At 38.5% G+C, this 24,739-nt stretch overlaps 1 protein-coding gene across 1 annotated transcript; it reads right to left on the reverse strand.

Annotated features, from left to right (window-relative positions):
• Positions 1–230: 230 nt before the first annotated feature.
• LOC103134007 (LIM/homeobox protein Lhx1-like) lies at positions 231–5,528 on the reverse strand. The gene is made up of 5 exons (XM_007546048.2): positions 4,777–5,528; positions 3,990–4,210; positions 3,588–3,862; positions 1,669–1,825; positions 231–1,533 (listed from the first exon to the last, which is right to left on the reverse strand). The coding sequence occupies exons 1-5, from the start codon at positions 4,944–4,946 to the stop codon at positions 1,145–1,147; spliced, it is 1,212 nt and encodes a 403-aa protein (XP_007546110.1). The 5' UTR covers positions 4,947–5,528; the 3' UTR covers positions 231–1,144.
• Positions 5,529–24,739: the final 19,211 nt, after the last annotated feature.

The following is a 24,739-nucleotide window of genomic DNA, read 5'->3' on the forward strand; positions in this document are numbered from 1 at the left end:
GGGAAACTTGTGGTTGTACAAAAGAAGTCCATGAAATCCAGCTGTTTTTATTTTAATCAATTTTTTAAAAAAAGCCTCTTTTAATTGCTTACTTGTTTGTTTTTTAGACAGTTTGTTGAAACTGTATGCGCTGAAATGGCTAGAAGTGCAGGACCGGATCCATGTCAGTCTTAATCTGTTTCTCCGACCGAAAGACAACATTTCACTGAAATCAGACACTCGAGCAAGCAGAGCTTTCAGAAAACCATTTACTGTTCTGTAGGTAGGCTACAATATTTCTTCATAACTCCACTTACAGCTGGACTCATGTCCAAGCCAAATCATCGTTCTTCACCAATATAAAATCATCAGACTTACAAAGATATCATTCTGAAGGCAGACATGTAAAGACGTTACAAAAAAACCAAATCTGATCACAGTCCTGAGAGACGTACTGTATTGATCTATTGGACGTCACAGTCATAGTTTGTGATTTGTCACTAAATGATAAAATCCTATTGTACATCAATACAAAGAGACAAAGTTCTGTGAATCAGTTTGTATAAAACATATACAGTACATCATGCATGTTCATGTCAGAATCTCAGACAAGTACATCTCAGAGTAGACAGTGCTGCAAAAGACTCCAAGATGGTCATGTAAAATAATATTCTAAAACTTCTTTATCCATCAACTGAAGACAAAGTGCAATGTAAACAAAGGGAATAGAAGCGCTTCACATCTTCCTCTCAAAACAAATATCACATTTATTTATTTGAACATGGATTTGAAGGTTTGTCGCAGGTTTTGTAGGTTCAGCCAGTCTCACCCGACACCCTTTGGGTGTCCTTTAAAACCGCCAGACTGACTTGGTAAAACTGAATTTTGATAAGGTTGAATTTCGAGATTGCTTTTATGGTGACTGTTGCTGCCCAACTTCTGAAACTAACTAAAGTTCCCTGTAGTTGCTTTTGCTTATTGCTTGGTCTGTGAGGCCTGGAACTTGAGAAATGCTGGCAGACGTTCACATTTAAACTTTTTAATATGTGTCTTGTTTCCCCCTCTCACTCCCCCTCCCCCCCCAAAAAAAGAAAAAGAAAGAAAGTGCCTTAATAAATAAATAATAAATAAATAAATAAATAAAGTGTGCTTTGTTTTAACTGGATTACCAGGCGGTGCCTTCACTCAGTTCCGAGGACGGCTGTGACAGCTGGTTTGTGTATCCATTGTCGCTGAGAGACACGGCCGTGAACGGCGTGCCGGGCCCGCACATCTCGCTGGAGATGCTGTGAATGGAGCCGGGCCCGCTGGGCTCCGGGCTGGGCGAGTCCGCGGGGTGGTGCGACGCGCCGTCCGAGAAGCACTGCACGTCTGCGCCGCAGTGGTGCTGCCCCACTCCTGCGTGTTGGTGGTGGTCCATGGCTCCTAACGGGGTGCCGGCGGGGACAGTCGAGGGCACAAAGCCCAAGTCTGCGGGGGTCTGAGCCTGGGACGAAGGGGGGCCTTGGAAGTATTCGTAATTCCCACCTGGGCCGTAGTATTCGCTCGGATAATCTGCGTTTGGGAGAGGTGGGATTAGCGCATGGGTCGCGTCAAAACACAGAGAAAGAAACAATTTGGAAACGTTTTTTTTTTTTAAATTAAACTTATGACGTTTTATCAAATAAATGATTCCGTCGAGCATCTGACCTCCATAATAAGAGAAATGGCCAAGCTCTCCTGGTTCCAGTCTCTCTCCTAGAGATCTCATTCTCCTCGGACTCCGGAAAAACACGTGTCTCCGTGCGCTCAGCGCGCTCAGCTGCTTCATGCGTCGCTCTTTGGACCTCCGGTTTTGGAACCAAACCTCAAGGAGACACGAACGAACACTTTTAATTAGAGAATATAGAAGAATGAATAAAATAGGTAGATACTCTTTCATTGATATCAAACGAAATGGCTGTTTCATTTGATATCAAGAATCTATTGTGAAATCTTAAAATAACAGACAAAACAAAACAGAAAATATTAAATGAGGAGGTAGTAGAAAAAAACATGCAGGTTTCTTTTCTTGTTGGTGAAAACTCGCATTCTTGAGGCTTTTAAATATTAGCCATTCAACAACTGCTTAAATGTTATCCAAGCAAGTTAATTACAAAAGGTAATGTTAAATAAAGTGTAATTTGCAACTTATATATATATATATATATAAGTCACATTTAGATTAGAGTTTAGGTTGAGATTTTGGCTCAGTCAACAATTTCTCATTTGTTGTGTGAAGGTCCATTAGAGACTGATGAAGAAGAATTTCACTAATACAACTTACTGTAAAAATGTGGACACATTTTATTTGTTTTATTGATGTTTCTGAACAGAAGCTTTGGAAGTTGAACAATTTAAAAAATATTATTTTACTGAACCGAGGCTGCTCAGCTCTAACTAATTATTGTGATGATTTTGTTTATCTGGTTTTTGAAAAATAAACAAACCCAGCCCAACAGCTAGGAGGTCAAGCTTGCTAACAAGTTTGAGATCAACTTCAGCGCTGTCACTAAACAAGCTAAAGCTTGATGAGAATTGTGTTCCAACAAATGTAATGTCTCAGCCACGTCTCATAGCAGTTATCTGACTTTATGGAGTGGATAAAATTCACTATAATGCATAAATATGCCGTTCTCACTGATATCTGTTGAAAACAACACAGAACAAATTAAACAACAGACTTCAGGAACACTCTTCTTTAACTATTTAGTAAACCTTGGTAGAATTTAGGCATTATAATATCAACTAATTATAACTGGTTTATTAATATTATTTTTACAATTTGAATGATTGATATTAAAAACTGTAAAAAAAACAGAAAAAAAAGAGAGAAAGAAATATACAGTGTGATGTGTTAATATGAATGGTATTATGAATGGATATAAGAGTTCCATAAAAACTAATGACTGCCATCAGACTTAAAAAAGTTATTTTGATAGAAACAAGAATAATGACGTTTGTGTGACTTTGCATAAAGTCAGACTTACAAGCTGGGATTCTTAGCAGCTCTTGTCATTGACTGTAACATCAGTGGATAGATTTCAAACCTTCACTTCAGTAACATTTAAGCCTTAATCACAAACCAATTCTTATTTTTGGTTTCTTTTAAATAGTGAAGAACAGCCAAAATCTAAATAATTATTATTCATTTGCTTGTTTATTTGATCACAAGCTTACATAATCGCAACTCAGACGTGTATGTATTTCTTAGAAAACTATGCCAATTAAAATATGCAAATTGCTTCTCGGATCTTATTGGTTGAATTCTAACAGTTTGTTTTATGAGTGTTGGAGAGAAAGAGATAAGCCAAGAATATTGTGAAGTATTTTGATTGGGGGGGAGGGGGGACGAAATAAAGGAAAAGCTGCAGAATGCAGAAATAATAATAATAATAAAAAAAAACAACAACAAACAAAAAAACAAATAAAGGCCAGCACTATGATGTTTAATCTAGTTTGAACCCAAATACTCTTCCGAACTTTGTCACACCAAACTCTGGGTTTTTAGACAACTTTATTTATTTATTTATTTATTTATTTATTTAATGATTCCTGCTGTTATCCCGAGAGCATGGCCGCCTCCTCACCTGGATCACCCTCATGTTGAGGCCGGTCTCCCGGGACAGCTGCTCCCGGATGTGCCTGGTGGGCTTCGGCGTGGCAGCGAATGCAGCCTTCAGCGTCTCCAGCTGCTTGGCCTTGATGGTGGTCCGGGGCCCGCGCCGCTTGCCGACGGCGCTCTGCTCGTCGTTGTCGTTGCCGCACGCCTCCTTGTCGGACGCGTGTCCGCCCTCCGAGTCCTTCCCGTCGTCCTGCGGGTCCTGCGAGTCCGGTGAGAGGCTCGGGTCGCTGCACGTCGTGACTGTCCGGAAAGGGAACAGTTATAGGAGTGGATATGGATTGGGCAGTAAAATATTTATAACAAAATTATATTCATCAAAAACAAACAAACAAACAAAAAACAATAAGGTTCGATTCGATGAGTTCACCTGACAGGAGGATCGTGTCCTTCCCGTTGTTGTTCTGGTAGTCCTCCTTGCAGACAAACTTGAACTCGTCCAGGATGTACAGCTCCTCTCCGGTGGACAGCTGCTTGTTACACATCATGCAGGTGAAACAGTTGAGGTGAAACACCTTGCTTTTGGCCCTGCGGACAAGATCACTGGGCAAAATCCCCTGTGAGCAACCTCCACACTTGGTCCCAAATCTCCTGTTCAGGAAAGATAAGGGAATAAATAATAATCATGAAAAAAAAGGAAGAAGGGAAAAAAAAACAGGACAAAGTTTCAGTAGACTAACTTCATCAATAAATATGAATATATAAATAAACATTTTTAATAATCATAACCGAAAGCTCAAATAGCCTTAGTTTTTCCAACAATATGGTAAAACTATATTTAGTTGCATTTAGTTATATGAGCACAATAATTGTCAGGCCCAATGTTTATTAAAATTTCCACTCGATTCTTATCAGAAAACAACATTCAAACAAATAATAATAATAATAATAATAATAATAATAATAATAATAATAATAATAATAAATGCTGAAAAAAGTATAAAACATTGTGATCCAGTATTTTCCAATCACTTATCCATTTAATCAACTTTTCACTTTTTTTAGTTTATTGGGGGAAATTCTCAATTGTCTAATGTTTCAGTTTATCTAAAAAAATAATAAATCTAAATAAATCTAAAAAAAAAGTAAAACAAAAGAAAAAAAATGCCTTTCCTTCTTCTTGAATTGAAGAAATCAACGTGTTGGAGGAGGCTTACCTAAAGAAGTCATTCTTACAATACAGTCTCCCATCCCTAGAGAAGCACTTCTCTGTCAGACTACATTTGCATTCGCAGCACTGGACACACTTGATGTGCCACGGTCTGTCCAAAACTTTGAGCAGGAACCTGTCCAGAATAGGTTTCTCACAGTCGGCACAGTGTAGCATTGTCCCGGTCCAGCTGATTAGAATTTCACTAGTTGTGTCCTCCCGACACCCCCCGCACTCCTCCCGCAACAATCTTCGATCGTCCGAGTGTTCTGATGTCGGATCAGGGAAATCCACTGGGTCCAAGCTGCTCTGAAAGACCAGGCTACATCACCATCCGTTTGCGGGGCTCCTGTAATCCACATCCAGACATCGGCTCCAAACGAAACATGGTTTGCATCACGTATAAAGAAGCATTTCTGTGATCAAATTGTTTATTGTGAATCAAAGTGGGCCCGGCAGGATCTTCCAGTGTTTGCCATTGTATCGAAAAACACAGGGAAGAGGTTGAATTAAAAACAATACTGATAAAAGGTGACAAGATATCCCCAGTGTCGTCTGTAGACGAGATAAATAATGTTGAGCAGCAGTCGGAGCGCTTTGCCTCGTCGTTTGTGCTCCGCTTTTTCTCTGATGAGCCCTGAGCCTGAGAGGAAGGCTGTAATGAGCTCACCTTGTGCCGCTCAGCCTATTGCCTAAAAAGGAACAGCCTACGTCATCACCGCGAGAAACCTATGAGGAGTGATTTCTGTTTTTGTTTCACCCCAACACTTCATTACAACAAATAAAAACATAGTCATAATACTACAAAATTGCCCGTAGTCTTAAAAATAAAGTAAAATAAAAAAAAAAAATAAAAAAATAAGTCTAGATGAGTTACACTATAAAAATAAATTTTTATTATTTTCAAATATTTGACATTTTAGTAAATATATATATATATATATTAGTTTGTAAATATAATGTTTATTAAAAGATTAAAAAAAAAACATAACCTACTTCATTTTTGAATACTTCTCGCCTAAATCGAGCAGATGTTTATTTAGCCAGGTGTTAGCTTAATTCATTGAGTGTCCAAGAGAGCAAAGTGAGCAAAGTAAGGTTAATATGTTTACGTGGGAGGTGTTATGAATAAAAAAAAATAGTAAAAAGTTAATAAAACTTATTAGTTTTTTTTTTTTTTTTGGTTGTGAACGTTTGTGTGTTGGGGTAGAAATCTAAGTTTGTAACCAGCCTTAGCAATAGCGCTAATGCTAAACTTAAACTTGTCAACCTTGAGACAGTCATTTCCAATAAACAGCACAAGTTAGCTGTGGCTAATTGTCCGGTAAGCTGTTCACATGTCAGCTCGTTATAACAAATTCAAAACGTTTGCATCATCTTTAATTGTTTAAAGATAATCCTACAGTCAGAGTTGCTAATAAGCAGCTTCTTAATCCTAAAGTTTAGCTGTGATTGTCAGGAAAACAGTTCACGTGCCACCTTATGACTATTTCAGTAGCCTGCTATTTTCACAAATAAGTTCTTGCTATGTACACACGCACTACTAGTTAAATAAAATCCAGTAGTCTGTTTTAAAAATAATACTCGTAAACTTCGATTTTATAGCTTTTCTTCTGGCTGAGGGAACTCTAGTTTTAGAAACATTATTATTATTTTTGTTCATGTAAATGTTAGTTTTAGAAACAATAATAATTTCATCCTGAGAGTCAATGATGATGTCATGAATATGCTCTCCTTGGAAAAGAGCCTGGAAGTGGTGGCAGCTGACTGATGATCAGCAGGTCTGTTGTCCCTTCAGCCTAGGAGAGGACAGATAGATTAATGTTGTGGTCTGGCATTATTCTTCATTTCTCTGAAAGGACGAGATTCACTAATGGTTATAATCTGAGGCGATAGGCCGTCTCTTATAGATCTTATCGGATCATGTTGGTGCACATGGGGACACAGATAGCGCACTTCCCCCTCCCAGGCTCCCAGCTCTGTTCGACTCCGATAGCTGCAGGTCCCGGCAGGCAGCAGGGGGAACTGTGGGGAAATTAAAAAGCCCAAATGCGAAATGTTTTTTTGAGTTAAAAACAGAAAACAGATAAGATAGTTATAGCTTTTCCTTGATATTTTAAAATGTTTTTTGTTGTTTTGTTTTGTTTATATCACTTTCGTGTTGATCATTTTGGCGCAGAAACAGATTGCAGAATAACATTTGTTCCAGGATCTCCAGTCCCATTTTCTGCCTAAAAGTATTTCAATTACAACATTCTATTGTTTTAATCTGTTTACGTCCATTAAAGATGATTGATTAGAACCTTGTTAGTTGGATAAAGAGATGTTGATTCACTCTAAACTCAAATATTTGAACATAATAGTCATGAAACACACTGAAAACACAGCTTAAAACAAAGTACAACATTTTGAATTAACACAGGAATTTGATTGTCAACTTAATAGTTTTTGGAATTAATACACAAAGTCAATATTACTCTTATTATTTATATCAATATGTCCCCTGCCAATCATGCACCACAGACAGCAACTCTGAAATTTAGCCTTTAAAAAAAAAAAAATAAAAAAAAATAAATAAAAGATAAGGCTGTTGATTATTCAGAAATTTTAATTAGACTGCACTCTTTCATCAATTTATTTATATATCCATTCATTCATTTATGAGACTGACAGAAATATCAGTTGTCTGTCTCATTGCAGGAAGAACAGTTTTTCACATTCATTTTAAGAATGCGTTATCATAATGCTCAACTGATCAGACTTGTTTGATAAAGAAGAAAAGTTGAACAATGTTGAAAAAGAAAAAAAAGGAGCTGTTGCTTGAAATCTTTTCGTATTTCTTCACAGCAGAATAAACCAGGTATTTTTTTTTAATCCTAAGAAAGACGATATGCATGTTATTAGTAGCCTTTTCTCTGCTCTGGATAAGAGATCTTATAGTGGGGTTTCACATTCAAGCTTGCTCAGCTCTTTTTAATCAGTGTCTGATAAGACATCAGGGTATAAGAAAATCACAGCACACAAAAAACCCAGATCCAACTAAATCTCTCTTAGCTCCATTGTGTTTGGAAACCTACTTGGAGATATCGCATGTGATGACAATAAAAAAAAATAATAATAAAAGCTAAAGTGAGAAACTTATTCCACACAAAACACACAAGTTGGACCTCCTTGATGAGTAAACGTGTGTCTCAGCGAAGCCCCACCCTCCTCACACCAAAAAGGCCTCTTTGCAGTGCTGGAATCTGGCAGGGTGTGCACTGTTTGTTTTGGAATGAAAAGAGGCACGTCATTAGTGTTTGTTAATTGCAGCTAATTGGCCCTAACGAGCTGAACAAGACCACCCACTGGGATCAGTCACACAAATAAATTGTAGAAAACAAAATTAATTACTAGATGCTAATTAAAGTCAATTAAAACTGATTAGGCAGGAGTGGGATGGGAAAGTTATAGAGAGCAGGAAAAATACCTGGCAGCGCACAATATGGCATGACAAGTGTGTCTGGCAGCATCGGGAGAGACTCGCTGTGAAACACGGTGGCTTCACTTCCTCTCATAGATACACACTCGGCGGAGCTGATTCCTTTGTTCAAACAAAACACAAACAAAACACTTAACCATCTGGCTTGAACAACAACTTGATGATGGAAATACAAAGGAAAAATGTTGATCTAACACACTGAGACGTCCAAATTTTTCACATTTTTCATTTATTGATTTTTTTTACAAATAAAAATTCTCAGTATTTCTTTGGGGACAATGTTTGAGTAAGAGAATTATTCACTAATCCTTCTTCTTTCTCCCCTCTTTGTTTTCAGTTCCACTGTTTCTTTCCTGTTTCATCTTCCCACTACTCCGTTGGCCGTGTTTGGGACTTTTTCATTGGAAATCTTAGTACATTTCTTCTTTCATCTTACCCTTTAAATATGTGGATTATGGGAGTGCCATGTGGTGTAGGACAGCCCACACAATACTTGTTCTCAGCTGCAAACTTCACCTTTGGCATGTCATGTGGGGATTGTGTGCAAAATGATAGCAAAGGAGTTTCTTTCTCCTCATCCGAACAGATTATTTTCCCAGTATTTCTCAGTATTGTACTAGCTTCCATAAGTTCAACATGTATTTTCTTCATCAGTGGAGTCCTGTGCAGTGAGTGTTTGTTTGATTGCGTTACTTCGTGTTTTCATGGGAATCCCTGTACCTTATATTTCCAGAATTTCCTGGAGCATCTTGCGAGTGTTCCGTGGTTCTTGCATAACTCTTTTGATAATTTTTTTGACCCCTCTGTCAACCATTTTATGAAAGTCACTTTGTCATGACTTGTTAATAGTGAAATTACTGCTGCATATGTGCTGACTGGAATATTCAGAAGTTTAGAAATGTAAAAGTTGTAATCATTGCCCTATTAGTAACATTAATTTTTTTGTGAAGGTTGTTTGCTTTTACCAATCTCACCACTTTGTGCAGTACTGTGGTAATGAGAAACCTTACCGGTAATTAGTTATTATGAAATCTGAAATTGATTTGCATGTATCAGCACATATGCTTTCTAAACACAAACACATTTAGAAACATTTCCTAACTTTCTTTGCCATCGTACATATCATTTTCTGGATGTGTTCAATACTTTCCCCCAGTATCATATCATTTATTTAACCCAAACTTCATTTGTGGAGTAATCTGATCAGATTTCCTTGCATGTTTGGATTACTGGTCCCTTTTGAAATATTTTAAACAAGAAAAATTGTGAAGCATTCAATATTTCATTTACCTGCTGTATCTCATTTTAACAGTGGGAAAACAAATTGTGACTATGTGTAGTGGTCTCTATTTTACATCACAAACCCGTGGTTATTTACACTGGGGTGTGTACAGTTCTCTGGCCAGTTTTAAACAAAGTTCATTATTCTTTTTCTGGCAATGGGGTGGACCATCTGCACTTCCTCTTGTCTGAGCCAAATGACCCGAAAGCCTCAATATTTTTAACTGAAAAGTAGAGCAGCTTAGCATGACATTGGCAGTTAAGCAGAAAACGCACATACATCTTCTCCTAATACACTCTGCTTCAATAAGCTGTAATTTTGTAAGAATAGAGATGTGCAAGATTAATCAGTAGTCAGTTCTCTCAATAGATTAATTTCTACATAAATGGGTTATGCAGAGTGCCTTATGAAAGTGTATTTCATAAACTCTTCAACATTTTACCACGTTGCAGCAACAAATAGCACAATATTCAATACTCAACATACAATGTGGCAAATAACTGTGTTTGAAAGGATGCATGGTTTTACTCTGTTCAACCTATAGAAGTCACCAAATTAGAATACAGAATAATGTAATTGTGTGTATCTGATCTGTTTATTGTAGTTTTAATTTATTCCAAGTTATAAGAATTTCATACACTTGCAAACCTACCAAGACACGGTTGCCCATGTGAACTGGCAGGCTAGAAAAGAAGTGCAATAAAGAGCTGGTCAAGAGGCCAGCGGAAGCTGCAAAGTTTAAGAACGTGTGGGAAAATTTATGAGCGTCATTAGTGGAACACATTTTTTTTCCAAGGAGTCAAGTCTGAAGTTCTACACAAGTCATGTAGGGAGCTTCTGTTTCTATCTGCATGCAAAACAAATAGTGTTTTGTAAAACTAATGCGGTGCATTATACACCTTGGACGTACTATCCCCAGTGTGAAACATGGTGATGTCAACATCATGCTGCAGAAAAGGGAATTTCATTAAAGCTGATGGGAAGACACATGGAACAAGCTGCAGGGTAGTTCTGGAAGAAAACCTGTCAGAACCTCTAAAGGATTTGAGACTCTTGGAGAGTTATACTCCTAACTAGAGATACCATCAAATGGTTGATTCTGTTATTAAGATATCTTTTTTAAGTCTAACTACTAAAGAAGATTATAAAAAGAAAAGATTCAAATTATGTGTTAAAAACTCATGAAGAAAACATCATATGCAAGGTTAATGGGAAAACTCCCAGGTGTATAATACAAAACTCTTGTGAATAAGATAAAATCACATCCGCATATGATGAATACCATGAAATTCTCCCTAAAACAGATGCAATATCTGCTATGATAGTAATAACTTGATCATGCTCACATATATATATATAAAAAGGCTTAAAACAATATTTTGTTGATGAAATTTCGAGGCAGTGTTGAAGCAGCGTCACATTGTTTGCATGCTTGAATACGACTGCGAGGTAGCCGGGGCGGCGAGATGGAAAATGACCCCATATGAGAGGAGTAGGGAGAGTGATTCGCCTGAGGGGGGCTGCTCGGTGAGAGGGCCCAGGGGACCGTGGGGGTATCCATGGCCCCGGCGGTGATGATGGTGATTGATGCGGGCACAATTCAGACGGCCCAGACGCTGCAGCAAATTAAAAGGCTATTTTGTAAAGTTGTAAAAGAGCAGAATGGCAGAGGGGAGTGACGAGCCCCCGACAACCAACACACCCCACCGCCCCTCCTGCCCCACTTGACTGTTCTGTCACACCATCAGCTCCTGTTTGGTTTCCCTGGTGTCATCAGTCCCACGGGGAGGAGAGCTATCACAGGCCTCTCATGCTCATTCATACTGGATGAGTACATTGCTGAAGCTCCACGTAGACGCACAAGAGATTGGATGAGCGTGATATGAAAGCAAATGACCAGGTTTTTAAATTCAAAAATGTTCTTTTTCCTGATTATAAATATGGCACCTTGCAAAATTACCACACCTTCCAAACCCTTTCATCTTTCATTGCATTACCACGAAAATTAGCATTTTATTGGGATTGTGTTGTGTGTGATAGAAGCATTAAAACATTACAATATGGGATGCAAAGGAAAGGAGCAGGATTTTCAAAGTGTTTTGTAAAAGCGAATTGTGGTGTCCTTTTGAATTCAGCCCTCTTTACTTTGAGAACCTTAAGGAAATCCAGTGGAATCACCAGAATCTGCCTACTTACTGTGACATGTTTGATATTCAGTAAGACCCAAATTCAGGCAGGTTAGAGTCAGTGAGGTAAATTGAAGAGTTTTAATGCTGGGGGAAAAATAATAATAATAAAGCCTTGTAATACTGACATAAAAAGAGCAAGAAACAAACGAATCCAGCAATAAACAATGCAAACCATGGAGCTCATATACTGGGGCAAGGGTTGAAGAATACAAGGGAACCAGGTGAGCTAATCAGTGGAGATGTGGAGCAGCAGGGAAATGGAGACTCATTAACACAAAAAGAGCTAACGTAAGTAAAGTGTCAATAATAATAAACTAAAATGCACTGATGAAAGAACATAGGAAATAGATAAGAAACTAACCACAGAAGAATGAATTTATATGGCAAACCCCTAAAGACAATAACAAACAACTGTATATGGCAAGACTTATCATTTTATTTTATTGCTTTTTTTTAACATGCATGTTCTCATTTACATTATTATATTATATAAATATTTTTGCATCACAAAAATGCATGAGATATTAAACTGGACTTTAGGTATTTTGACATTTCAGCCCCGCAAACTTTTTTATGCGCTGTTATAGTTCACAAATTATTAATTTCCTTTGATTTGGGAATATGCCGTAAAGGCAGACTTCATGTGCTCCAAACCTTTGTCATTACTTGTTGAGAGATGGCTCATCGTCATTGGGCATGGTTTAGCAGTTGTGCAGCTAACATGCAAACTCCTGAATTATAAAACATAAATTAGTGGCAAAGTTTACCCTTTTGTTCATGAGTTGCTTATTTGAACATCATTTGCAAATCATTCATTCGCAGCTTGAATTGAATTAACCTGGCTGACCTTTGTCTTGCCTGGGAGCAGTAAACAGTGTGTGTGGTTAGAGAAGATAGACAGACAAACTGTGTTGGGCTACAGGCAGAGCAGCCTTCGGGGAGGACAAGTCACATGCCTGAGGTCAAACTGGTGTCAAGTGGGGAGTGAAGACAGCTGAGCTGCCCGGCCTGAGCATTGTGCTCATCAGTGCAGCTGCTGTCAGTTATCACAAGTGTGAGGCGGGAGGATGGGGGTGGGGTGGGGCTGAGTAGGGGGTTGCTGACTGCTTGGATAAAAAGGAGCGTGCCCGTGTGTAAGTTTAGGAGTGGTGGGCGGGAGGACTGTTGGGGCTTGGGGGCATATGGGCCTGAATGGAGAAAAAGGGCTCTTGTTCATGCAACACATGTTGGCTTTCTCGCGAGCAGGTCACCTGCTTTTACATCTCTGCTGCTCAGTCACTTTTCCACTTGCATTTTGAATAAAAATGATTTGGTCGCGTAATCGCCCACATCTTCAACTTATAAAAACGATAATTAATTCTCTGACTGTGATTTGTACATATATTTTTTGATGTATCAAAGTCAATTAAACCAAGCGTTTCCTCTATTCAGGGTCAAAGGGAAGGTGAAAGCTGTTTTACTACTTATATTTATACTGTAATTCAGTTACACACAAGAAGATGATAGTTATTGTAGGTGACGTCTGTTTAATAACTCCAATATGATTCAGACCCAAAAATGTAGACCACTACCTGGGAATTGTTCAATTGTTTGTTATTACAAAAAGAAAAGGTGTGAGGAGAGAAGATCCTTCTCTTCCGGAATCGTTCGCCAGTCAGAGTCAGCACAATGATGTTGATATAGAAAGGATAATGCAGTAGAATCAGGAAAGGGGATCTTTACTTCTCTGTAAAGGGAAGTGCTTCTCTGAATCCAGGAACCAATACAGTAGCTAACAGTTTGGAAGCAACAGAGCCTTAGCTGGGGATTGTTACACCCGCAGGACAATGTAGAGAGAGAATCCCTGTCAGACAGGCGAAGATGTCACACAGGACAAATAATTGATGTTTGTCACTGGTCTAACACTGAACTTTGAACTTCATGGAATAACTGCATCTGTAACGGGATTGCATTAAATAACAGGCTTGTCACATTTTTTCAGGCTTGTACGGAACAAACACTCCAAAACCACACGTAATTTTCCTTCCACTTCACAATTATTCATCTTATTCCTACTTAATAAAGCGAATTTTAAGCATACAGTTTGTGTAACATCTGTAAGTGTTTTTGCAAGTCATAGTTAGAGCTCCTGGGAGCCATTGTAAATTTGACCAACTTTTCCAGTTAGGATTACCAAAATGATTTCTAGTGACTAGTTTGACAATCCCATAAAATGTGAATCTGTCATTCTAGAGGAAAATCAATAGTGTGGCTTTTAATTAAAAATAAATAAAAAGCTGTGAATAACAGGAGTATGATGGAAAACTAAGAGCAATACAGTAAAAAAAACANTCATTTGTTTGAGAGCTAAAGCTGTGGTCATAAATATGACAGTGATTTGAAACACAGCTGCAAGTCCACAACAGAATTTTTTAAAAATAAATAAAAAGCTGTGAATAACAGGAGTATGATGGAAAACTAAGAGCAATACAGTAAAAAAAACAAACATCTAAACATACTGTAGGTGTGTAAAAACTTTATAATGTAGTTCTGACTATTGTGCCTTGGTGTTTGTAATCTCTTAAATGGCTGCTGCGCTCTCAGTCAGGGGTGAAATATATTATAGTGCAGTGCAGAGGCTTGATTCCCAGACGGAGCAGCCCTGGCCAAGATATAATCAGCCTTTCTGCAATGGGGTCACGACTCTCACTGGAACGGGTTGACTGGCCTGCAGCAGCTTATCACCTGCTCCCAACCAAGCCACCGAACAGTGACAACACAGACGGGGCAGCCCACTGTATAAATCGATCTGTGCTCACACAGATACGTCCCGCCAAGAGGGACACCAAGGATGGGTAATGTGTGCACTGTCAAGTCAATAGGAAAATATTAGCTAAACAGCTTAAGAGAGAAAGAGGGAACACAGATGCTGCATGCATGAAAGGACGGAGCTTGCTGTCGGACACCGCAGTCTGCTCTCCTCCGTGCATCTGTCGGTCTCTGATCTCGGCCTCGTATGCAGGCAGGGGAGTCACGGAAGCTGCATTAGAATAAGAGTGGTCGGCGGGAGTGCCTTAGAGGCAGACTGCGTCCTGATGCGGCCGCCCACCCTTGTCTCTTCAGCTGGGTCTTCTCATGCTTGGCTCTTTCATTCCTGCAGCTCTGGGGAGACTGGGCTCATCCCAATGCACTAAACAGATGGGCGTTTCACAATGGGCCGCGCTTCTCCGCAAGCTGGTGTACTACATGGATGATTACTCCTCAATACTGAACCCAGAATTGATACAGTGGCTCCCAGTCACATTATGCAATGACTGCGGAGGGGACACAATCAAAGGAAATCAAAAGACCGTTAAAGGTTGAAACCAGCATGCATTGTTTATGACCATAAAACTTATAAAGGGCGTTTTGTTTCAAGAGAAATGCACCATGATTTGGTTACTCGTTTCATTGGGATTTTATGTGATATGTAAGACATATTATAGTGCATAACTGTGACAGTAAGAAAAATAAATGTCTTGCAAAGGTTTTGCACAAAAAAAATCCCAAAAATGTAGCATGCATATATCATCATTCATTTTTATTCCTGTTTTCCTAAAGATTTTGTGCTTGTACAATTCAGTTTTTGTTGACTGTATATAACCTAACTCACAGCACATTTCATTTACAGGCCCTTTACAAGACCAACATATAATTTACATCCACACTTATATTAGAAAACTAGTCTAATACCATCTGCAGTCCTTTAATTACATGCATTCCAACATAATCCAGTCCTACCTCTAACTTGTTCTAAGTCATATAATTTAAAATGGAATCTACCAGATACCAGAAGGAACTGCATGCACATATCTGAATTTGAAGGAGAAAAAAAAAGCCTTAAAAACTCTTTCAGTCATTATTATGGACTTTAGTAAATAGAAATCATCTTGCTAATCTCACTAGCCGAAAACTGGAAATGTAAATCAGATCTAACATCAGTAAACAGGAGTGAAAAAAAGTGATGCGTGTTTTTGTGAAACGTAAATCTGGTTCCAAAGGTACCACTGTATGCCACATATAATCCCAATGAAATAAAATTAAGTTTGGGGTTGCAATGTAAAAAAGAAAAAAAAAAATCAGATCACAAAGGGTATAAACATTTTTTGCAAGGTCCTCTACTGTGATATTTTATCACTGTGGCAATATTAATCCGAGTGTCAGCACTTTTAAAATCAGAGAACTCCTCATCAGTGATCAGCTAAGTCAGCATCATGTTACTGGATGTAAAAATCCTCACTGCCTCAAGTGTCTTGGCACTAATTACTCCACAATGCCACCATCTTTCATGCTGCATCTGCTAAATGACTCCGTGGATAAAACCAGAACTCAAGCATTGTGGTTTCAATTGTATCTTTTGCATCAGTTTCTCTAAAAAAATAAAACGGATAACATTTGTTACATGCAAAGAGATGTACCTAATCACAAATAAACATTCGGGTTACTTATTCTGTGCAGCAGATGAGAATAAACAAGGTTTTCTCCTCATATTCGGGGCTTGTTTTATCCTTCATCGCTGAGATAGGACTGCTGCTGATGTGTGTCTGTATATCAATTCACATCTAGTGCTGTGCACATTAGATAGTGAGGTACAGAGCAATTGGAGACTCTACATGCCTTTAGCAAGACTATCCACATTTTATTTTATCAACACGCGAAGAAAAAGGAAAGGAAAAACAGGGTTCTTATCAGCAGCTGTGTCCTTTCCTTCCTCTCAGACTACCCTCCCATCCTTGTCTGGGCTCCCAGATATGCTAATCGCTATGTAAGAATATCCTGTTGGATAATTACCATACATTACCCTGTGCTCATCTCCGGATTAATTCTTCATGTGCATAATCGCATTTTGGGCTTCTTTTCCAGCGTAATGTTAAAGGTGAAATGTGGGTAAATACAATTTACCCTGGTCGGACATTATTGCTTGGAATGCGTTGGCAGCTCCTAGCTCCGGGACATCGTCTGCAGCCTGAGATGGCTGAATGAGGAGGATAATCTCCTCAGTCATAAACTGTCTAGGTTGCCGGTTCTTAGAGGGTTGTAATACCACCCAAGGCTTTTTTTCGTTTTTCAATAGTGGATATCCTTGCACTATCCTTTGTGTACTTGTGTTTTTTTTTTTTTTGCTTCTTTTGGACATGAATGGTTTTATTGATCTTTCAGCACAGAATCCCTAATTACAAGAGTTAAACTTTCTCTGCTAAGAATGCAGCATGTATTTTAACAAGCATGGGTGCCAGGTTTTTTTTTTTTTTTTGGTTGCAGCTTTTTCACGTCTTCAAATTAAATATTTATATCATACAAAGTATGGCCTGAGTGAATACAAAAAAGCAGTTTTATGATAAGATGGTGTCCAAACCAGGCTGGTCATATGTAAAAATATAATGGACTCACTATGATTAGCCACATTTCTTTTTCTGTTGTTGTTTTGGTCCAATTTCTCTATTAACACCCCCAGATCTGATGACTCTCTGATCTATGTAATCAAGACTAAACTGTAATACATCCTTAATGGCAATATGGCATAGGTCAAAATAACATGTAAAATGTTCCAATCTAATGAATTTCAGGTACATATTAGAATAATATCAATGGCATCTATGAATCTGCAAAGTGTTACTATGCCATTTTTAAGTCTTCAGTGCCCCAGCAGATCCAAAAGGCCCCAGACCTGCACCACATTGTGGCCACTGATTTTAGATCATACTTTCCAGATAGTTCTGGTTTTCATTCCCATTGAGGTTCTTTGACCAGGAGGTCATCAGATATCTGCTCTCTTCAAAACCTAATGCTGTCTGGTCTCTTTGCTGCACATTTGCAAATGCTCAAGGAAGTCTATTCAGGGCCTCTGATGAGCATTAAGTTATTGTTGTTGTGCACGGCTATTCACGAGTCAAATGTAAGCTCATTTGTTTGAGAGCTAAAGCTGTGGTCATAAATATGACAGTGATTTGAAACACAGCTGCAAGTCCACAACAGAATTTTTTAAAAATAAATAAATAAAATTGAGGTATTTAAGGGCTGATAAAGCCCTTGAAAAAAAGATTACGTCAACTGGTAAAGGTAGTACTGTAAACGGTGTGGTGTGCTTAGTTTTCTTCTTTGTTTTTGTCTTTTGTTTAGTGACAGAGTGGTTTGAATGCCTGAGGTCATATTTAAATAATTTCATAAGAACCTTTTAGTTGTACAACAGGCCTGGACATGTGCCTGAAAGTGGATCCTCGTTCTAATGTATTCGTCCTGACAGCTGACGCGCGGTTCCCCCGTACGTGGACCTTCGAGCGAAGCCTTGTTGTGCCAGTTGCACACATGACCCTCATGAGCAAACCATAAAGCCACCATTACACAAGTAATGAGTAATTTAACAGTTTGTTTCAGCACACCTGGGTTCCAGACAAGAGCTGTATATTTCCTCTGACAGTCCCAAACATCTCAGAGCAGCCAAGCAGAACATAACTGGCAAGGTCAATATCCCCAGAGAGAAAAGAGAGAGTGGTTAAAGGATGTGATGCATTTCAGGGCTCTTGTTTGTGGCTGTATAAATGCCATAGTGGAGGACAGCTAAGATTGGAATCAGTCTATCCACCCTATATCTATAGATTGAAGTCAGAACTCTATCTATCTATCTATCTATCTATCTATCTATCTATCTATCTATCTATCTATCTATCTATCTATCTATCTATCTATCTATCTATCTATCATCTATCTATCTATCTATCTATCTATCTATCTATCTATCTATCTATCTATCTATCATCTATCTATCTATCTATCTATCTATCTATCTATCTAGATAGATAGATAGATAGATATCTAGCTAGCTAGCTAGCTCTATCTGTCTGTCTGTCTGTCTCTGTCCAGATAGCTAGCTAGCTCTCACAGCTACTAGCCAACACGATTCCCTTGTTTCAGTTCAGTTATAGTCATAAAATCTTCCAATCTTAAGATGCGAACACGCTACACTATGCTTCTAATAACGCTGTGCTTCAATTAAATCCTTGTTTTGCCGAGTGACAGCTGACCGAACAACCACATGTATGCAGATGCTACTTGCACCATGTCAATGCGGCTATTTCTATGCAATTGATCTGTTGGAGTGCTGCAGCTCCCATGAGAAATGAGTGACAATAAGGGTGAGAGACAGGACGCACGAGTGACAAGTACCTTTTACCTTTTCACATCTGACCTTGAGAACTGTGATCTGCTCCTCTCATCATCATCTCACTGCTGATGTTGCTGGGAGCTAAAAGACGCTTGTCATTCTTCTTCAACGTATTACCATGGCTTTTGTTAAAAAAAAATAAAATAAAATAGATTGATCAACTCGTAGTGGTGCCAGGGTATACCAGCCTTGTTTGTCCCAGATTTGTTTATTGTAAACTTATCAGTTTTTTGCCAATGATTGAACCTTTGGGAACGTTCAGGTAACAAAGTAGTATCATGCTACCTTATGGTAGGTCAAATTTGCCTTCAGAGGTCAACACACTGCATGAATTGAATGCCGTGTTTTCTTGCCTTTCCTCTTTTGAAGAAAAATGAGCCTCATTACATGACATAGTCACACCTCTGAGAAGTCATGTACTACTAAAATAAAATCACACATATATGATCAAATAAAAGGCTGTATTCTGCTTCTTTCGGCCCACAATTTATGCTTCAAAAAATAATCTGATGGGACATCAGGAAAAGACTACTGTTGTGAGGAAGTAGTGAAAAAAAAAAAGTTAGCCTAGTATCGAAGCTTTTCAAGCTTAAATTACCATCTCAGTGCAAAACATTTTGTTGGAAAGAAAAACATCTCCAATGTTAATGTAAGCATCCAAATTTCAAATAAGTTTCAAAAATGATCAGGCAACAAGCTTAATGGGTATAATAAGACTTTACTCTAATCTGATGGTTGACTGATAAATAAATGTATTTGTTGTTGAGCTCCTACGTCTAATTATTGAGCAATTCAACTGCAAATGGGGTTTTTGAATTGAAGATGCTGCTTAGTTTTGTCAATCTTTGGTTTTGTTAGGAATTATTTAAAGCCTCTCCAATAAGCTTGATTAAAAGTTGTAATCTAGTCCCACCACAACTTATTACACTTTATTTACTTAAACTATTCAGATTGACGGTATTAAAAAAAATGCAGTGGTTGTTAGGTAAAAACAAATAAACAAAACAAAAAAAAGTATCTTTCCAAAAAAAAAACAAAACAAAAAAACCCCGTAAAATATTTGTGCCATATACTTTGCGCCATGATTGTGTTTTACAGTGTTGGTGAAGCCCTTTCAAGTGAACACATTGGTTCCTTATGGAGGGGTTAAGTATTGACTTTAAGAGGAGAATAAATCAACCTTTGCAGGATGTGGAGCATTAATTACCTGAGGGACATAATACAGAGAGATGGAAAATGAAAACGGGGACAGCTTGTCACCGGTGGTGATGAATGGAAATGGACCTCTCTTCTTCATCCTCGGCAGTCTAGCATTTCCTGCTTTCCTTGAATGACACATTTCTCATCAGTCATGTTTTGGACATTTGTTGCAAATAACTCCAACCTGACATTGCTGGCATCTGTCTGTACCACAAAAAAAATAAAATAAAAAAATAGAGCGTGATGTCGAACGGACGGCTGACTGACAAGGACGAGGGAACCAACAGGGGAGAGAAAGAAGAGGCAAGCTGGGAAGCCTTTCTGAACATAAATCCCCCTGGGTAAAGCTGAATCGGTCAATCTGGGGCTAATTCATGTCAGAGTCTGTGTGTGTTATCTCATTGAGAGGCCATCAGAGGGTTGAGGAAAAAAATCAAGAAGGTGCCCCAAATGGTCACATATAACACATACGATGAGAAAAGCTGTTTTAATAACGTTCTGCAGTGGTCTCATCCGACCCCATTTCCGGCTTTGTAAAAAGAAAAGATCCTCCTTAAAGAACGACAGAGGCCGCTACACCTTCTGAACACCAGTCTCAACGAGGCTCAGAGCAAATTGACAGCTCTTCGTCTGAGTTCTGCTGAAATCACACACACACAAAAAAAGGTAGAAAATTAGATGGTGGAAAAAACACCGCAGGAGTTCAGGAAAGGAGGATTGGTTCTCACCAGTCACAGCAGGCCGGTTTGAATTTAGAGCAGATGGTGACGTTGGGGCTCTGTGTTGAGTGCATAATGTGCCCTCGGGCCTGGGGAAGCAATGTCTAACTTAATATGATTTGTCCACCTTTGATATTTAAGAGGATTATACCTTATACTCCAACACATGGTTCTGAATGGACTTAGATGAAAAGTGACACAGAGCAGAATATAATTAGAGGCTCCTGAAGGACCTTTACATTCATTGTTAACTTCAATCCTAATCCCTATTAGGATGTACAGGTCCGAGGGAGCAGGCTGTGGCTAAAGGGACACGCTTCCCCATTGTGCCGGTGATGGTTAATTGTGCTGTCATGGCAGGAGGAGGGGAAAGCAAATGGAAAGAAAATAAGGGATCAAGAAAATGCATAAAGCCCCCCTGCTTTCCAGGGTGTTACTCAGTCTGGCTTTTCTCTGATCCTCTATATCGCTGAATATGAATTGCGGAGGGCAGCCAATGGCACCGAGCATGGACTCACGAGGCGTGTCATATTTGTTTAAACACAGAAATCTGAAAAATAAATAAAAAATACCAGTAGGTCAACTAAATTAAACTAGGAGACCTGAAATATTTCTGATTGTAAGCTGTTCGTGCTGCTGACGGGGAGCGGTTGTCATTCTGTTGCAGAGACATAAAGCAGCTGGCTTTAGTTTAGATTAGCTTTTATGATGCCCATAATTACTCCTAACAGGCAAATAAAGGTGCTAAATGATTTACAAACACAGAGACATAAAACTTTTGTCACCAGAAGCTGACAAAAATGTAAGTTACATGCCAGGTTGAAATCCTCCAAACTTCTACAGGGCTCCCAGTTGAGTGTATGACTTTCTCGGTGTATCTTTGCTGCAGTTCTCAGAATGTTTCAGAGAAGCCACAAACTTTTTCTTAGTTCTGACATCATTCTGGTTTTGGTATGTGATCATTATTGGTTAAATAACCTTTACTTGAACAGCACACCGGAGAATTAGAAAGCACTTCACTCTGCATCCAGTCATCATTCACTCACCTACACACTCAGACGCTGCATGGACAGATCTGCGGACAATGCAACGGGACTGAAGCCAGGCTAGCGAAGGACAATGAAAATTCAGGAGCTTAAATACGGGGGCGGGGGTGGAAAGTGACAACTGGATGAACAAGTCACAGGAAATCTGGTCCAGCTGTGGCAGGGTGAAACACAGAAAGCTCAAAATCAACGTGACAAGAATGCCAGCAGTGGATGTACATTTTAGGCATTTATATTTAAGCATTATAATTTCTTTGTTAGGTTTACGGATTGCAACTTCTTCAGGGTTAGAAGTTTTCATGTTCTCTCATTTTTTTATTTTTATTTTAGGATGCCAGATTCTTGGTTTCCTACAGGATGTGCCAACAACCACGGACAGCAAACAATTATTGGTAAAGTTTACTAACAGAGAATGTGAAATAATTTATTTGTTTAAAACCACTGACATTAAACTACTAACATATGCTACAGGTGGCTGAATTAGATGTCCCCCACTCTTTTGTTTGTGGGACCAAGCAAACATGGGGGAATTTGCTAAGATAACAGCAAAGTTTAACTTTATGCCATATGTGCAAAATGCACATAAGACATAAAGGAAACAATCTGAATGGTGAAACATGGTGATGGTTGCATCATGCTGTGAGGGCGCCTCTGATTAGTAGGGAAAAGGAAGCTGTTCAGTGTGAATAGCAAAAATGATTAGAGTTAAATGCAGGCAGAAGAACACCTGTTAGAGGCTGCAAAACTTAAAAGCTTCAACTCACAGATCGGCATTAGATTGGCCCAGTCAAAGTCCAGCCTGATATCCAATACGTCTTCTAATATGGGCGACATGGACAACCTCTCGGACCTCTGACTGTAAGACTTGTGAAAAAACTTAATCCGTTCTGACTGAGATGTTTTGCAAGGAGCAATGGGCAAACGTTGACTTCCCACCCGTTCAAATAGTAAAAACGATAGCGACGTGATTACTTCACCATCATAAGGACTCCCATTCTCTGCAGTGCAGGCGACCGCTTTAAGACAATGAATTGCTCGTTACCACAACATGAAAAAATCCAAAGAAAATGTAAAAAATAAAAATAAAAAAAAATCAAAGAACAAAACAGAGTAATACTTCTAAATGCAATTAGTATCTGCTTAATACCACAACAAAACAATTTGTGACACAAACTAGAATCTCCTTAATAGGTTTATACATTAGGAAAAAAAAAATCTAAGCAAAATCCAAATTTAAATCCTTTTTTATAAATCATCATCATCATTATTATTATTATTATTATTATTATTATTATTATTATTATTATTAATTTAAACAAATAAGTAGCTACTCCAACCTTTACCCTTGTGGCACTTTATAAATGACTTGTGCAGAATTGCAAGCGCTCCTCCAATTACCAGTTTATGTGTTTCTAGCTGTTGCGCGCCTGTTTGTGTACAGTCTTTTGTCAGGACAGAAGCATTCGTCCCCGCTTGTGTGCACACACACAACATCGGGGTCACTGTATGCTGTAAGCCAAGTCATGCAACAATTCGACAACAATTCAGCCCTGGCCTTTGTTCAACAGCCATTACCTTTTTGAAATGAGAGACATAGTTGCTCTCATTTAATATATAGTAAGTCTGGGGAACAAAAATGGCTTAATTGTGGTGGTTAAAGCAAATTATGACACTTGCAGTTGCGGGTAAATGGCCTGCAAAACCGCCATTAGAGGTGAGGAGGCTCCCTGAGCTCCATAAAAATGAAGAGCGAGGAGGTGGAGGGGGCGGCAAGCTTTACCCTCAACAATCTGCCATAATCACACCTCCACTTACAATACAACGCCTCCCATCTTCCAATTTTCTGAGTCGCTGAAATACGTCTGACAGTTTCAGACAACTTTCCTTTTGATACCAGACACATTGTGTTCAAATTGTTCTGTGTTGAATTCAAAAGATTTTTTTATTTATTTTTTTTTACCCAAGTTTAACATCTGCCATTAGTCTGAGAGAGTGCATAAAATAAACAAGGTCTGTAATTGTGAGGAGGTTTGAGAATTTACAGACACAAAGCTTAGTAGCGTTTTCTTTTTTTTTTTTCAACCAAAAAACAAATCAGCATTAATTCATTTTTATTCTTATTCTTTTTTTTTAGCTACACAAAATGTGCTAATTGTTTTCAGCCATCAAGTTATTATGGAAATATCAGTTATATAAGCATCTTGGATGATGTTCCGTTCTACAGTCACTTCTCTGAGCTTTGTTGTGGTCAACATAAATGCACAGGCAATGTTGCCTTCGTTTACAGTAAAAGGAAGTTGTTGCTGACTGGTACTTTTACCAAACATTACGGCCATGTGGAGAGAAGCGTGGCTTTCTAAGATTTACAGGCTCTGATGCTGTGATATTAATTACTCTGTCAACGAGTCTCTTCTTTGTTCTGTGAAAATCGTCTTTTTTTTTTAAATTGTCACCTGAAAAGCTCTTCTCTAATTGAATTCAAATCATAACATCTGATTTGTTTCAAGTATAAAAACAGCTGTTTTTATACTTGGTGGGTGCAGTCAGTGACCATGTAAAATATGATCAGTAGGGCTTTCTGCCCAGGGCAGCACACATTTGAGGGTGGTGCAGGTACAAAGCAAAAAACGTAAGTCATAAGTACATCCCAGTTATGGATGTACTTAATTATGATGATGATTCTTCTAATGATTCTCCTTTTTTTGAATTTGTTCTTCAAGATAGTATTGAAATACCATGCTGCCTTGGGTTGACTTGTTATTGCTGTGCTTGGTCTTTATTCACAAATTAAGCCTGTAAAAACATTTACTTAATTTATATTTCATCTGCAAATATACCAGAACAGTACTCCAAATACAACTCAAATTTAAGAA

This window comes from Poecilia formosa, unplaced genomic scaffold (assembly GCF_000485575.1).
Source record: "Poecilia formosa unplaced genomic scaffold, Poecilia_formosa-5.1.2 Scaffold14, whole genome shotgun sequence".
Lineage (NCBI taxonomy): Eukaryota > Metazoa > Chordata > Actinopteri > Cyprinodontiformes > Poeciliidae > Poecilia > Poecilia formosa.

What these genes read in the sequence shown, in the direction of transcription:
- LOC103134007 (XM_007546048.2), bottom strand. Translation starts at nt 4,946, where the DNA reads ATGCTACACTGTGCCGACTGTGAGAAACCTATTCTGGACAGGTTCCTG. An exon ending in GGACACGATCCTCCTGTCAG is followed by an intron (nt 3,863 to 3,989) that starts GTGAACTCATCG and finishes CTTTCCGGACAG; the next exon opens with TCACGACGTGCAGCGACCCG. An exon ending in CCATTTCTCTTATTATGGAG is followed by an intron (nt 1,534 to 1,668) that starts GTCAGATGCTCG and finishes TCCCAAACGCAG; the next exon opens with ATTATCCGAGCGAATACTAC.